Below are 16,582 nucleotides of genomic sequence, written 5' to 3'. Positions count from 1 at the left end.
GATGTTTAACAATTTAAGGAGAAAAAGTAAGGTTTGCTACTCCTAGTTGCACTGAGAATTTCACTGAAAACTGTACTTAATATTAACTTGACAGAAAGAAAAAAGTAAAAAAAAAAAAAGTCAGGATAACCTTTGGTTTTATACAGGTTTTTCTATCTGTTCTAGACCCCCTTAATAAGAAAATATCTTGTCCACAACTTGTAAGTACACAGCTGAGCACTTTCTTTAATAGAATGCATTATTGTTGGAGAAAGAGCCTTACTATAGTTTAATTTCACAGTTTCTTGATAAGTAAATCTATTTGTTGGATAATCTATTGCTCCCTATTAATCTTGATTCAAGTTAGAGTCCTTCGAAGGTCCAAATGTAGCATGACATGTTTGTCGGGAGCTGGGACTGTGTCAGGAGTTTCATCAGTATTTGTTGTGCTCTGTTCTGTATTGGCTGGCTATTGGCGACCCATGAGCTCTTCCCAGGATGGGTCTATAATCTAGTCAGGGCTTGAAGCATAACAAAAAGAGACCTAGCAATCCAAGGCCACATTCATTCATGAGTGGTGCAGACAGGAATGTGTGACTCACCCAGTGCCAGGATGTGAAAGTTTCAATGAGGCAAGAAGACTTAACCAGGATTTTTCAGTCAAGGGGAAGGAGGGCAAAGGGTACCCTGGGCAGGAGAAATGGCACAAGCAAAGGACAGAGGGAGGGCTGCAGGAGACGCATCAGGAACGATACATAGACCAGTTGCTTGAGCAAACACAGTAGAAGGGAAAGTTGTCTTGGCAGTTTAGGCCAGATTTTTGGGCTGAAGTAGGGATTTTGTCTCATAAAATGTGAAAAAATGTTAACAATATCTGAGCTTTCCCATCCATTATTTCAAGGGTCGAATGAAAAGAAAATGAGAACGTCAAGGTTGGATGGGGAGGCAGCTGAACAGGCGTGTAGCAGATGGACAGGAACCCATGGAAAAAAAGGGGACACTAAGGTCTGAAGACAGAAGTAGAGGGATCAGGACTTGGCTGATACAGAAGGAGAAAAAACAAGGATCCTGAAAGTTGGTGGACAGATGAGCTTTAGATAGTCATGAAGCGTGAGGATTTAGAGCAGAGAGAATAGCCTTAATAGGAATAATAAGGTATAGATAAACATATTTTGCTTATATGTTGTGAATTGTATATTATAAACGTTGATATCTTTATTACATGTGATTCTTACAACAACCCTAGGAGATTGGTTTTATTTTCCCCATTTTCTCTCTGACAGTCAGAGAAATAAATGAAGACCCAAAAGAAACAGTTTGAAACCCAGGTCCTCTGAATCCTAATGTGCCTGCCCATCGGCTCCTGCCCATGCCAGCCCCTGGAGGTCGGCGGCCCCCACAAGAAGCCCGGCTGAACTGCAAGGCTGCCTCACTCCACTCGTCAGGCCCTCCTTGCTGGAGAAATGCACATCATCCTGGGGCTCCGGCTCCGGCTCCGGCTCCGGCTCCGGCTCCGGCTCCGGCTCTGTGCCAGGCCAAGACTCCATTTCGGTTGTTTGGGGACATCTATTGTTTACAAATGTATTTCTAGAAGTGGATCACTACTGGCACAACTCGAGGATAGAGTATACTGCTGTCCTTTAACTTTCTTAAATTCGTCCTTCTCTTCCAAAGACTTTAGAAATATCAATATTGAAGGTGGCCTATGAAACTGCTGATCAACTTAGGAGCATGGCCTGTCCAGCAACCTTACAAGTACTCTCACACTGGTCACCAGCCCCTCAATATCTGCGTTTGGATTGTTCTCCAGTCTTACCCTAGTCCTTGTACATTTCTTGGCAACTAGATATAAACCAGTCTACGCCCAATGTCTATAAAGGCAGATTTAGGGCAAGTTTTTTTTTGAGGATATTAAGGAAATCCTGTTTACCCATTTGGAGGTACAGTCCATTGTCTTAGACAGCAGATACGTAGTCATTAGCTCTGGTGCACTGATGTTCCATAGAAACCAAAAATTCCCATGGGCATGTCAATTACAGATAAACTGTCATGGCTGCCTCCTTATATCACACTAGAAGCCTAATCACATTTTCAATGACAATGACCCCTATTTTACTGACAGCTTAGTCAATAAGGGCATTTTTATAAGAAAGTAACAAATACATTTTATTGCACATTTTCCCATCTCAGGGGTCACCTACACTATTTGGAAGAGAAAAAAAAAAGAGCATTTTCTGCTTATAATCAAATCTTCCTTTCCACTGCTTATCGCTACATTTGTTTCTGCTTTGAACAGACATTATTATTGCTAATTCACTTCACTTTTCCCAGGTAGGAAAAAAAGATTTAATTCAAGAAATAGGTGGCCACGGGGCGCCTGGGTGGAGCAGTCGTTAAGCGCCTGCCTTCGGCTCAGGGCGTGATCCCGGCGTTATGGGATCAAGCCCCACATCAGGCTCCTCCGCTATGAGCCTGCTTCTTCCTCTCCCACTCCCCCTGCTTGTGTTCCCTCTCTCCCTGGCTGTCTCTCTCTCTGTCGAATAAATAAATAAAATCTTAAAAAAAAAAAAAAAAGAAATAGGTGGCCACTTACTGCTGTTTGGAGGGTGAGGGAGGGGAAAGCTGGTCAGGAGCCACTGTTGGGCCTAATCTAACCTCCTTTCCTCCTCCTTCATCTCTTGTTCCCTGAACAGGACTCCTGGGATGTTGACTTCAGCTACACTTTTAAGCCTATAGGAGGCCATGACCAGTAGGCTAGTTCTCCATACAGGGGGAAATGAGCCTTCCCAATCTGGACCTTGAAAGTCTGGACAAAATACAGCAGAGGAATTCTTTCTGCAGATGGCAATAATTAATGATCAGCTCCTAGAACACTACAATTAAGACCAACAAGAGGGAGGACAAAATCCTTGAGGTGTGACCCAAGAAGACAAAGAATTTCCCCCCAGATAACAAAGAAGTGAGATGTCTAGGCTCTGACCAGGCATGCTGATGGGTTTTTAGCAAGTTTCATATAATGGTAGAATCACCCAAATGGCCTCAAAATAAGCTTCAATAATACGGTGTGAGGTTTTCAAAGGCAAGGACCATGAAGAATGTTGACAATGATTCCCACCTTCGAGGAGTCCTGCCTTTGTTCAATCCCCTCCACGTACACTTATTGGCTTGTGTTTGCACTATTGGGCTGCACTTACCGACTTGGTTCTGACAAATAGAATACAAAGAGATGTCACTTCTGAGATTAGCTTATGAAGAGTACAGTTCCAGCTTGGATACTCTAGCTCTGTCTCTTTTGGATAACTAGCTTCTGGGGGAAGCAGGCTGGCCTATTGTGAACTCCCCACAGGTGCAGAGAGCCTTATGGCAAGGAGCTGGTCTCTGCAGCCACCAGTCAGCGGGGATCAGAGGCCTGCCATCTGCCACATGGGTGAGTTCAGAAGCAGGTTGTCTCCCAGGAAAGCCTTGACATGTCTGCACTCCCGGCTAATACTTTGATGGCAGCTTTGTGAGGGACTCAGAGGCACCAGGGAAGCCACACCTGGATTCCCGGCCTGCAGAAACTGTGAGATAATAAATGCTTGTTTTAACCTGCTAAGTTTGGGGTAATTGTTTTGCAGCAATAGACAACCAATATGACATACAGTGATTATTTGCAGGTCATGAAACAGTCTGTCTGGGATTACTCTAGAAGCCTGAGCATAAAGATTCAGTTTGGAATCCCATTTGACTTTCTTCCCTTCCAGAGGACACCAAAGACATACTTCTATTGCCCGGTTTGTAAACCACATCCTGTTGTTGTTTTTTTTTTTTTAAATTTATACAGACTATGAAAAAAATCAATATTTTCATTTACAAAACAAGATATTTCCTTTACAATTGCTCTCAGTGTTTTTCCAAATGCATCACTCAGCCTATGAATGAGGTTTCCCATCAATGGAATTTCCTTCCATTCTATACTTACGAAGTAATCGGTCAATAGGAACTCAGATTTATTTTCTGTGGATGACACTGCAGTTTCTTCCNATTTATACAGACTATGAAAAAAAATCAATATTTTCATTTACAAAACAAGATATTTCCTTTACAATTGCTCTCAGTGTTTTTCCAAATGCATCACTCAGCCTATGAATGAGGTTTCCCATCAATGGAATTTCCTTCCATTCTATACTTACGAAGTAATCGGTCAATAGGAACTCAGATTTATTTTCTGTGGATGACACTGCAGTTTCTTCCATGAGAGCCTGGGTGTCTTTCTCCACATCTATCTTGCTGATGGCACAGTGAATCTGCGTGTGGCACTGCAATGCCAAGAAAGCAGAACAAGGTTGCTGAAAAATGTTTCCTGCCAGTTCCTACCACATGTATCAGAAATAGAGAAATCCTTACTACTCACTGTGGTCAGGGTTTGGCCAAAAACAGAAATATGTTGGGTGTACTGGTTCAAGTTATTGTATAAAAGCTTAATTCTTTCCTTCTCCAGCTCCAGGATGCTCTGAAAAGGATGGAAAATGACAGAAGATGAGCTGGTTGTTGTGCAAAACTAAAGGCACCCACCCAAGCACTGGCACACTCCCAGAAAGCCTGCGAACGGTCACATTTGTGCCTTTTGATGATGTCATTTCCAGGCTACAGTGGGGGAGATTCCCAGGAAAGAATGTGATTTGGTGTTAAGTCTTGTTTATCCTCCTTTAGGATTGGTTTAACTCACATAATTTTCCCAGGCTGTTTTGGCCCAAAAGGCATATAGGTTACCTGGTATTCACAAAAGAAGGGGAGAAAAGAGATCACTTGAAAAGCATCTGTGAGTTCTTTTTTTTTTTTTTTTTTTTAAGATTTTACTTTTTACTTATTTTCAGAAAGAGAGAGAGAGAGGGCACAAGAAGGGGGAGCGGCAGGCAGAGGGAGAAGCAGGCTCCATGCTGAGCAAGGAGCCAATGTGGGACTCAATCCCAGGACCCTGGGATCAATACCTGAGCTGAAGGCAGACACTTAACCGACTGAGCCACCCGGGCATCCCAGCATCTGTGAGTTCTAGAGAAGGAGTGTGAAGCCCAGTAAAATCCCTGTCCATATCTTGGAAATGCATTCAGACTATTTGACAAGAGCAGAACCCCAAAGTCTGATCAACTTTGAACTTATGAAATTTTAGGCCAGGTTTTAGGAACACATTGTATCCCAGTAGGCAGCTGTTTCCTTATTTTGACACGAGCTGAGCCACCAGCATCAGTCCAAGACTAGAATCACCAGTATCTCTTCATGGAGATGGTAATGGTTAAGAGATTTTAATTACGTTTCAGGGAAATCATTAAAATGATCTATGTTTGCTCATGAAAAGAGGCAGAGATAAATTCCACTGTGCAAAGGGGAAATCCATATCTCATTTAATGAATTATTGCTTTCTATTATCTTGTTCTTCTCGTACAAAATAGATAGTAGAGAAGCAAAATACTCTGGAGGACCTAAAACTGTCCTCTCGTGCCTTTACGATGGCACATATATGAGAACGTGGCCAAAAGTTCGCAGGGGGAACAGCAGACCTGGAGACTGGTTGGGGCCCAGGCACCCTGATAAACCATACTCTTCATTCATTCTTTTCAGTCCTGTTGTCTGGTCTGTACTACTTAAGGAGTTTGGAAGGAATTCATTTTCATCTAAATTGCTTAAATAAAACTGATCAAAGAAATATCATGTTTCATGTTCTTTCTAAAGCAAGAACTCTCAAATTTTAGCATGCTTAGCAATCACCTAAACACCTTACTAAAATCATTCAGAGGTTCTGTCTGATTCATCCCATTTAGGGAGGTGCTCAGGAATCGGAATTTTAACAAGTACGCTACTTGGAGACATTGTCCTGGGACTCTAAAGGGCCACAAAAAATCTAATTTCAGATTATTTATGATTTCTTCCACCCAGAGCTACCCCATTAGCATTTTGATGTATTTCAGTCCGTCTAGGTATGCGCAAATGTACGATTTTATTTTTCCAGTTACCTAGCAAATTATTCAAATTTGTATTCTGTTTTTTCACTTAACATTATTCAAGAGCAGTTTCTCATGTTGTTCGCCTCCAGAAGCTCCATTTAATATAGTCCACTGCGTGGGATTGCATACAGCACATTTGATTCATTTAGTCATCCCCTTAAGGTTAGCCATTTGAATTGTTTCCTCCCTTTTGCTTTTAATGTATTTTGAACAGAAACAGAAATTGGTTTGTTTTTCAGCTATTTCCTCAAGATGGATTTATAGAAAGAAAATTATGTTTTTCACCACGGGTTCTGGGAGAGAGTCAAGCCCTACTGTCCTGAGGCGTCCGTTGTGTGCCGTATGAGTCACTAGCTCCCCAGCCCCAACCCCTCCACCCTGAGAGGCACAGTCACTACCGCCCTTGGGGGACCTGTGAAAACAATCACTCCGATTATTTTCTGTGTTCTGTGGTTCAGATGAGGAACACTGTTGAGAAGGTGAACATTTTTAATGTTCTTGACACTTATTGCAAACACCTCTCTAAAATAATTCCTTGAGTATTTACTATTGGAACCAAACATTTGGCTCTTGGTAATTCTTAGTACCAAGGCCATTATTTTTCGAAATATAGATTATTTCTACCAACTGAATTGTTTGTTCTTAGAACAAATGTGAATGTGACTTGAGCATAATATGATTATGAATAGTAAGACTAATTGACATGTGGTTTGTGGAATTGGTTTTATTACTTCATAACCACACTTGAAACTTGACACTTTTTAGTAGCTAGCAAACTGCCTTGAGCACGTTTCAATGAATGCTCTCTCAAAGAATCTATAAATCCAATCTGGAGAGTAAGAAGGGGTAAGAGGATACACTATAGGATGCTTAAATGAATTCTTATACCCCATTTCTACAGAAGAATGGTCCTGGGAGAATGGAGGGAAGAAGGAAACAGAACCACCCTTGTAACATTTCCACCTCACACACTTATAATAAAATTCCCCTTTAATTCAGTTCAGCCCACTTTTGTTATGTGTCTTCATGAGTATAACATTCTACTTCCGAGTTTGTAAACAACAGACAATCTAGAACACCCAGTATAATATGTGAGTGGATGATTGGGTGGTGCAGACAGGGTGTATACAAGCTAAAGGAGTACGAAGTAAAGGAATTGTTCTTGGGTAGGGCCGGGCAAGGATGACTTGGCAGAAGTAGTCTCAAGGGGGTCTCCAGGGCTGAGCTTGCACTCGGGAGGCCGAAGGTGGCTCTAAGGGAGTGATAGAACTGAAAGGGAGAGCGGGGCGCAATGTTGGTGGCCTCCGGAATGGTGGTAACAATAAACCAGGATACAAGAAGGGTGAAAGGAAATCTTTCTTTTCCTTACGGAGATTCTGATTTTGAGTAGATTCTCCACAGGACTTGGATTCTAATAATTAAAAAAAAAAACAAAAAACTAGGGTTTTAAATATTTTTAAAACTGAGTTATAAGTTTATTTAAAAAATAACTTCAAGTATAATTAACATACAGTGGTGTACTAGTATCAGGTGTACAATATTATGCTTCAACGATTCTGTATATTACTCAGTGCTCATCGGGACCAGTGTCCTCTTAATCCCCTTTGTCTATCTCACCCCTAACCCCCCACCACTCACCTCCCCTCTGGCAACCACCGATTTGTTCTCTATAGTTAAGAGTCTGTGCTTTTATTTGTCTGCAAAGACATCTTTTGTAACAGAGAAAATGTATATCTTGTCACCGTCAGGGAGACTTTATAAATAAAAAAGATAATTTCCATGATGTTTTAATATAAAAGTTGGAGCTGCTGAAAGGGGTCAGGAGGAGAGGTACAGGAGGACCCTAACAGGAAAAAAGAAAACTGAGAAAAAAGAGAGACCTAGTAAGAGCCTCTGAGAGGGGAGTTGGTAATAGCAATACATAAGATATTTTGAAGGCCAGCTGGAGGTCAGCTATATCAGTCATGCTGGCAGCCATACGAGGTAGGAACCATAATTATCCCCCATTGCTGTGATGTAGAGAGGTGTGAAGAGTGCAGACATAGAGGTTAAGTATTTTTCTCATAGCCCTTGAAGGGTGTCTGGAAGATGCAATGGGAGCAGCCATTTCTCTCCCATAATCTAACAGGGCTTCCAAGGAAGCCAGCCTCTGTGGAAAAGCCACAGCTCCACTGAGAAGTCCCGGGGGTGAGGCAAGACCAGAGGCCAGGCTGGAGAGCCAGGTTTCAGATGGACAAAGTTGGAAATTAAATCCTTGGCCCTTTCTCCTCGTCTTCATCTAAAACCTATTCAGCAGAAGCAAGGAGAGTATCAGGACCCTATGTTTGATGGCATAAAATAAAGAAGGGTTTATCCTCATTTCCTCCTCTCTTTGGCCTAGTTTTCATCTCTCTTTTAATTTCCCCACTCTTCCCTAACTCTGCATCTATCCTACCTCGAACGTGGAAGAGCAAGAGATTAAATATGGCCCACTGGATTTTGGCTTGTCCAGCTCCTGTTAGTGCAGAAGCAGAGAGCAGAGGTCAAGCCCATGGCATCAGACCACCTAGGTTGAATCCCGTTGCCATCTTGGGCAAGTAGCTTCACATCTCCACTCCCTCACTATAAATTGGGAATAGAATTATGACCTCTTCATGATGTTGTGAAGAACACAAAATGTAATGCTGTGAATGTACTCAGCGCCGTGCCTGTCCCTAGGCAGCCCCTGTATCATTCACACATGACTGTGCTTATCAAATTGCATCTTGATTGCCTCTTTTTGCAACTGTACCTTGCTTTAAACATTTGTTAAAACTTAACATGTGGGGAAAAAAGAAACCAACATTCATGTTCTGAACACCCAGAGTTGAACATTTTTTAAGTTGGTCAGATTTATGTTGACTTAAAAAATAGAGAACTAAGCTAGTCAGATACACAGTCGTTGGAGTAACTTTTGAGCCCGGGTTGCTTTGTCCCTCTACAAGCTGCGTGGCTGTACGGGGCAGCTTTGTTGAATTCCCACCATTTCCCTCATACAACACAGATTCAGTCTATATGTATAAGTTTACAAACACACACATTAAAAACTCACTGTAGTTTGGGGTGTGAGTTTTTAAAATGCTTTAATTTACATAGAGTGTATAAATAGCATATTTCTTTTCTTCAACATCATGTTTTTGAGGTCAATTTGTGTGGGTTTTTTAAAGATGTTATTTATTCATTTATTGGAGAGAGAGAGCCAGAGAGAAAGCATGAGTGGAGGGGAAGGGCAGAGGCAGAGGGAGAAGAGTTCCCTGCTCAGCAGGGAGCCCAATGCCAGGCTCAATTCCAGGACCGGACCATGGGATCGGGACCTGAGCCAAAGGCAGATGCTTAACCAACTGAGCCACCCAGGTGTCCCTAATTTGTGTTTAAATATAGTTTTAATTAATATTTACTGCTAGATATTATTCTACTTTCTAAATTAGAGCACATTTTAAGAGTAATTTCTCTATTGATAGGTATGAGGATTGTGCACAATTTTTTCTCATGATGCAGTTATAAACAATTCTGCAATAAACATTGTTATACATCACCCTTGGTATACACGTGTATACCAGATATACGCCTAGGAGGGGGACTGCCATGTTGTAAATACATGCACATTTCAGTTTTACTAGATACTATCAAGTTATTTCACTAGAGAGGTATAAGAATTCTTGTTTCCCAGCAATTCTTGTTTGGCAACACGTGATATTGCCACTTTTTAACCTTTGCCAAATGACCGAGAGTCTTTTCATATGTTTATTGGTGATTTTGACTTTCCCTTTTGTGATCTGCTTGTTCATACTTTTTAAGTTTTATGGGATGATTTGCCAATTTCTTTCTTTATAGGTCTTCTTTGCTGCAAAACTTACACCTCCCAAGTTGAGATGGTTCTCTTTAATCACTGCTCCAGGGCCCAACACAAAGCCCCGCATACAAAAGAACTCCATAAGCGATTACTATATAAATCAGCTCTCAGGCCTCAGACCGATTCCTGAGTGCCAAACACTCAAGCCTTAATTTACACTTCACATGGACAGCACTTTTTCAAGTTAGCTGAGTGCTGTTGTGTCCATCGAGAGTTAGAATCTGGCCAACGATCCTCAGTAAATATGCACTGGTTATTGGATCCATGGAGAAATGGAAACGACTGGAAGTCATGTGGTTTGTCTAAAGTCACAGTAGGAGTGAGGGTCATCGCCAAGGACAGAGCTCATCAGGTCATGCAACAGTAGATTTGACCTTCCTTTTCAAGCCTCACAAAGCTCTACAGAAGAAGAGAAAAATGCGAGCCCAGGACTCACCTGGTAGCAATTTTCCAGTGTGTTTTCCCACTTGAGTCTGGTAGCACAGCCAGCCAGGTTTTTTTGGTAGTAATTTTCATCTTCTTTTGCCACCTTCTCCGTCGATTTTTTCAGTTTACTGAGGAGCTAAAGGAAAACGTCAGGGTCACATATTCCTTAACACATTTATCAAAGCCCTTGGTAATCCCAGATAAAGGGTTACATACAACCCAACGATACGCTTCTCGTCTCCCAGCTGAAGTCAGCCACAGTAACTACAGACGACAAAATCAAAGCTCTTTCTCAGAGAAAAAGCGTATCAGAGCTGAAAGGAAACCTAAGGGTCTGTCAGTACGATTCCTTCAATTGTTCACAGGAAGAAATTGAGGTCCTTAAGTGTGACGTGATGTGCTCCTGTGCTTCCAATCAAGGAGGAGGCCAAGTGACAGGTGAGGGGAAGCAAGCACAGATTAGCAAGCTCCAGCTCAAGACTGTAATCTACAAATGACTCCTGTGCGCTCATTCCGTAAATCGCCTGTGTCCCCGCACTCCTTCCGAGGACGGGTGGAGATTGTGCAAGCACATAAGTTTAGAACTGGCTCGCTGGTGAAAAGCCTGACGCACAGGCCAATGTTCACTACAAGTTGTGGCCTGCCTGGCGGATGCTTTCTGCTCATCTTGCTCCCTGGTGATCTGTTTCGTCACAAAGACCCCCTCGTGCCAGCCACCAAAAGTGGCCATTCTGATTGTGAAACCTTCTGGAAAATAAAAGTAATAACAAAAATCTCTGCACCAGGGTAGCTGAAATTGATTCTCAAAATGCTCAAATAATTTCACGTCTTTGAGAACAAAGGAAGTTGTATTACATGAATGATTCTCAAACTTGAATATGTTTAGGAAGGACCTAGGTGCTTATAAAATTGCAGATTTTCAGGGTCCCAGAGGTAGCAATACCAATCCAGCAGTTATATAACGGGACGGGGAAATCTGAATTTCACTACCCCTTTTGGTGATTCGGATGCAAACGGTCCTCAAAGCATAGTTCCAGGAGCACCAAAGATCCCTCTGACTTAAGCAGTTTAGGAGTTTCAAGGATAGAGACAAAGGCTTTCAAAAATGACCTTCTTTATGCTTAAGGACATTTTGACTAACGTTTTAGTAATGAAGAACATTCATCCAAAATGGTGAATATTAACACCACTCACTTTATTATTCCAACTGATATGCTAGCCGTTCAACTGTCCCTGGCTCTGATGTATGACTTACACAGGACACATTTGGTTTTGTATATCAAGTGTAATGAACCACATTTATCTGTGGAAACATGAGCTTATGAATTTTAACCTGATAACAATATAGTGAAAAAGCTGAAAGTGTGCCACGGCTATACTTTGCTAAATCATCATCCTTAGATTCTCATTGAGAATGCTCGTACCCCCAGCAATGAGAATGGAGTCACTTTTGAGATGACTGCTCACATTCATCAGCCTACACTATAGAGCTCTATGACTAGAAGTTTCTGTTCAGCAAATTTACAACAAACAACCCCAAACAGATATAAAAGAATGGTAGACTTTTATATTCTTATTTAAGGAAATTCTCAGAAAAGTTTATAAAATTTGTCAAATATTGAATGCTTTATCTTTTCTTTCTCTTGGAACAAACATCTCATTCATTTATTCATCAAACATCCATTGAGTGCCACCATGTGCCATGTATTAGGCTCTGGGACTAGAAGAGTAAACTAGATAGTCTCCCCTTCTAGTCAGAGACCCACAGGGCCATCACTATCTCATGTGATAGATCCCAGAATGATACAAGTTTTAGGTATCACTGGGGCGCCAAGAGGGGCACCTAAACTAATCTTGGAATTAAATGGCACATAAGCTGAGCGCTGGCATAGAATGGGTACTCACAGAAATGACTGTGTGTGAATAAAGCTAAAATGGGAGTCAGAAGTGGTGAGGTAAAATGGCATAACATGATACTAACAAAATTTTTGGAGAGGCTGGAGCACACAGTTTGAGAGAGACCAGCAATAACTTTGAAACGTTAGGCAAGGGTCAAGTCAGGAAGGGTCTTTAGGGCCACATAAAGGAGTTTGGACTTTATTTGAGGTCACCAGGAAGCTTCTAACGGCCTTTAAAAGAAGAATGATATGTTCATATGGGAGTTTCAGAAAAGTCAGCTGGGCTTGTAGATGAGGAAGAGATGGAAGGAGGCAGCGCTGAAAGCCAGGAGAGCAGTCTGCCAGAGAGCTGCAAGCAATGGTGATGGTGGTCTGGGAGAGAGCAGTGGGGCACGGTGGGAAGGAAGCATAAGTACCAAAATTCAAGAAGTATTTGGTTTAGGAGGTAGAACCACAAGGATACGTTACATGATAATATTCGAAGATATAGAAAACACAGGAATAAAAGAATATTTTTGGTAGAGGGAAGTGATGGTTCCAATCTTAGATATTGAGTTTGAGGTGCTAGGAGGCAGTTCAGAGACTGGTTGAGCTAGAGACATAAATTGGGGTATTATCAGCCTGGATACAGTAGTGGAAGCCTTCAGAGTATATTTATTAAATACTGGTTATTTATTGAGTAGCTGATTTTGAGAATACTGTGTTGGACACTGGAAATACAATGCTGAATAAAACAGAATGAGTCCCAGGAGAGAAATCATCAGGAAAAGAGATATACAAAGGTCAGGAAGAAAAAAGTCTGTAAAAGAACTTAAGAAAAAATTGCCCTGAAAGAAAAATCAAAAGAGTAAGGTGCTGCTGAAGTTAAAAGAAGAGGACTTTCTAGAAGGAGGACGTCAGCAATGCATAATGATTCCAAGAAGTTAAGTAAGATAAGAACTAGAAAGTACACATTGACTTTAGCAACAAGGATGACACGTTTTCCAAGCAAGAACACTCTTCGTAGAATGGTGGGGAAAGCTTGACTGGTGTGGATCAAGGAGTGAACAGGAGGTGAGGAAATGGAGACAGAGCACAGATAACCCTTTCAATAAATCTTATTGTAAAAAGAAGGAGAGATGATGAAATCTGGAGAGGAATAGGAATAGGGCCATGAAAAGGTGTCTCCCTGTCTCTTCCTACCCTCCTAAGCTGGGGTGGGGAGGGCCATGTTGACTGATGAGAAGGGGTATGTCCAAGATACAGGCTAAAGGGAAATGATCACGAGAAACATCTCTGAGAGGCAGGATGGGCTGGAAATCCACACACACGATGAGGAATTGGCCTGTCCCCTTGCACATGACTTCAGTAGGCAGGTGGCTGAGCCGACTTCTATTTACTCTGTGAGGAAGGAGGCAAGATAGTCTGCTGAGAGTGGGTGGTGAGGATGGAGTTGTGAGAAGAATGGAGATTAGATCAGCTTGTGCTGAGCGCAAGGACTGCTGAGCAGGAAAACAGGAAGAACTGCTGGGCCGTGCAGAGCCCGCTCTGCTCAGGGTGGAGATGACAGGCACTTCTCTGCGACATATGAACAATGAATGCTGCCTTAGATGTTTAGCCTTAGGACTAAAAAAAAAAAAAAAAAAAAAAAAAAAAAAAAAAAAAAAAAAAAAAAAAAAAAAAAGAAAGAAAGAAAGAAAGAGTGAGCTTCCAGATAAAGTGATGAAGATGATAGGGGTCTTGATACGACGACAGCCAAGGTCCCATGGTTACGAGACAAGTCGGAGGAGGGCAGACAACACCATGGGCTTCGACCTCCCAGGGAAGCCGCTAACGAGGGAAGGAAGAGGAAAGCCACCATTTAGCTGCCTGGCGCTTTTCTCTTTGTTATTGCACGACGTCGATAAAGCACAGCTTCTAATGAGGGCTCCCAAAGCCGGTGGCAGGCCCGGTGCTCAGCGCTGCCGCAGCCGTGCTTCCACCTCCTCGGAAGCCGCTTCATTATTCAGCGCTTGTTATGATCATGTCACACTGGGAGACTGGCACGTGGAGAAGTAAGAACGTTGTCAAATCTTGCTAGCAATGAATTTAAGTTATTCAACGAATAGTTGCTTCAGATGAAATGACAGCCTTATTTACAATGACGATTTCCTTTTTCTTTTAAGAATGTTTTGGGGGGCGCCTGGGTGGCACAGCGGTTAAGAGTCTGCCTTCAGCTCAGGGCGTGATCCCAGCGTTATGGGATCGAGCCCCACATCAGGCTCTTCCGCTATGAGCCTGCTTCTTCCTCTCTCACTCCTCCTGCTTGTTCCCTCTCTCGCTGGCTGTCTCTATCTCTGTCGAATAAATAAATAAAATCTTTAAAAAAAAAAAAAGACTGTTTTGGGTTGCGGTGGTTCAGTCTGCGTTTCCTTGGGGGCCTTCATCTTGGGGGGAACATACTACTTCAGAGGTTTCCAGTTTGAAGCACACGACACACGAGGTGTGCGAGATTGTCTGTCATATCTCCAACATCATTTGTGTCCCTTTTTGCCTAGACACGGTTAGCAAGCTTAATCTTATTTGACATATGAGTCGACGCTGGTGCCCAGCCGTGGACAGTTAGGTGTTCTGGAGGGAGAGTGGGGATTTTGCAACCTAAGCAGCTGACAGGGGCCTCACAAACGTCTTCACTTTCAGTATCCTGGGACATGTGGACATCCGCGTGTGTCTGGGGTGTGGGGATTTACAGATTTATCATCTAGCTTTAATCAGGTTAGACACACACAATGAACAAATATCTTGAAAAGATTTCTGCTGAGATGCAGATTGCCATTAGTACTGCCAATGTTAGCACAAGAAAGCCACAGGAAAATGTCAGAGCTGATGCCTTCTCCTGCTCCTGGTTATAAGTACATCATCACCCATAGGAAAAGACAAAAACTGGGATGATCTGGTGAAATCTGAAAAGAGGTTAACCAAAAAGTTTAAAACTACCAAGAGGACTATTAAAAATATGAATTTACATTTACTGCGGTTAAGGCTGAACCTTGCCCAGGTGTCTATTTTGCCTGGAAATGTCACTCAGTGATCACATGAAGGCATCATGATTAGCTAATCATTTAAAATATTATTTCATCTCTACCTCATCCCTCAAGCACTTTTTTACATTTTCTAATGTTCATAACATATTAGTATAACATATAAAGTGCTGCATGTGGTACACAATGTTGGTAAAGTACATGATATAATTCGTTACATATGTACCTATATTTTTTACTTACTTGCACTGAGAGATATTTAATAGGGTCCCTATGGAGAAATTTGGACACTCTTGGTCTAATTTATCATCTGTCAATAATACCTTTTAAAAATATACGTGGACCAGGAATGATTTAGAATCCCTCTCATTCTCTGCCACGTGGCAGCTCTGCAGAGACCTCACACAGAGCAGGGAGTCAGCCAGTTCTCTTGTGTTCATAGTCCATCCTTCCCCCTGCCACATGCATGCAGCCAGCCATGACAGGTTACCTTCTGCTTCTCCTTCTTAGTCACAGTTTGCTTGGAGCTTTCCACAAGTTGGGAAAGTGCCTCATGCTTCTTGGTACTAACCATTAATTTCTTCTTGGCCTAGAGTCAAAAACATACAAAAAAAGCAAAAAAGAATCAGAAATAGATATCAAGAGTAAGACTCTTCTGTTCTGAAACAAGTCATGTTTATGTGCTCACTTAAATGATTGTGAAATTTTAGTTCTTCATTTCTGCCCTCACCTCAATATCTGCCTAGAATATTACAGTAGCTACCATTTTGCCCTGAAACCACTGTATATTTTTTCATTATATCGAGTACACTCAAGAGGGTCATACATTTCTCCAAATCACAAAGGCCTGCAAGCCTCCAAAACAATATTCTAGCCAGCATCATGAAGGGAATGGCTATCACAAAAACATCACAGCAGACATGGAGGACCACCTGCCTCACTCTTTTAAATCAACCTGGACCACAACGGAGTCATTTTAAGATGCTTTCTTAAAACTTACAACAAAGGGGCTATTTTGTACCTGATGCAAAGTCTTCAGAGGTGGGCATTTGCCTGGCCTCCTGGAACATGGCCTGCATTGATGGGGGGGGGGAGGTTGGGAAGGAAGAAGCACATTCAAAGTCCTCCTACTCTGTTGATGCCTCAAACCTCAAAGTGGGTTATGACCCAGGTGATCATTTCCTAGTCTACACAGTTCCAACTTGGCAGAAGATGATGTTCCCAGAGATAAAATGAGCAAACAGAACTTGGTTTGAGTTGGATCCAGCCTGTTCAGGAACTGGATTGATCGAAAGACTGTTTAATTTTGCACCTCAAGGTCACAAGGACTTCAAAACTAGGTAATGAAGGGAAAAGTTCAGTTCCCTCTCTCTTTAGGAATCAGAGGCAAAGCCTTCTGAATGTCTCTCAGCCTAAGAAGCCTCTGCA

The 16,582-nt window shown here is 42.1% G+C and overlaps 1 protein-coding gene across 1 annotated transcript in view; it reads right to left on the bottom strand.

Moving 5' to 3' along the window:
* Positions 1 to 16,582, bottom strand: part of NOSTRIN (nitric oxide synthase trafficking) — a 52,732-nt gene that overhangs the window by 4,627 nt on the left and 31,523 nt on the right. The window contains exons 7-10 of the mRNA XM_034642219.1: positions 15,645 to 15,743; positions 10,268 to 10,393; positions 4,373 to 4,471; positions 4,065 to 4,277 (exon numbers count right to left, since the gene is read on the bottom strand). Coding sequence (XP_034498110.1) covers positions 4,065 to 4,277; positions 4,373 to 4,471; positions 10,268 to 10,393; positions 15,645 to 15,743 — 537 coding nt within the window. The remainder of the gene's footprint in view (positions 1 to 4,064; positions 4,278 to 4,372; positions 4,472 to 10,267; positions 10,394 to 15,644; positions 15,744 to 16,582) is intronic.

Source organism: Ailuropoda melanoleuca, chromosome 2 (assembly GCF_002007445.2).
Source record: "Ailuropoda melanoleuca isolate Jingjing chromosome 2, ASM200744v2, whole genome shotgun sequence".
In the NCBI taxonomy this organism is placed as follows: Eukaryota; Metazoa; Chordata; class Mammalia; order Carnivora; family Ursidae; genus Ailuropoda; species Ailuropoda melanoleuca.
Note: the sequence above shows the minus strand (reverse complement) of the source record. Positions and strands in the feature narration are given on the sequence as shown.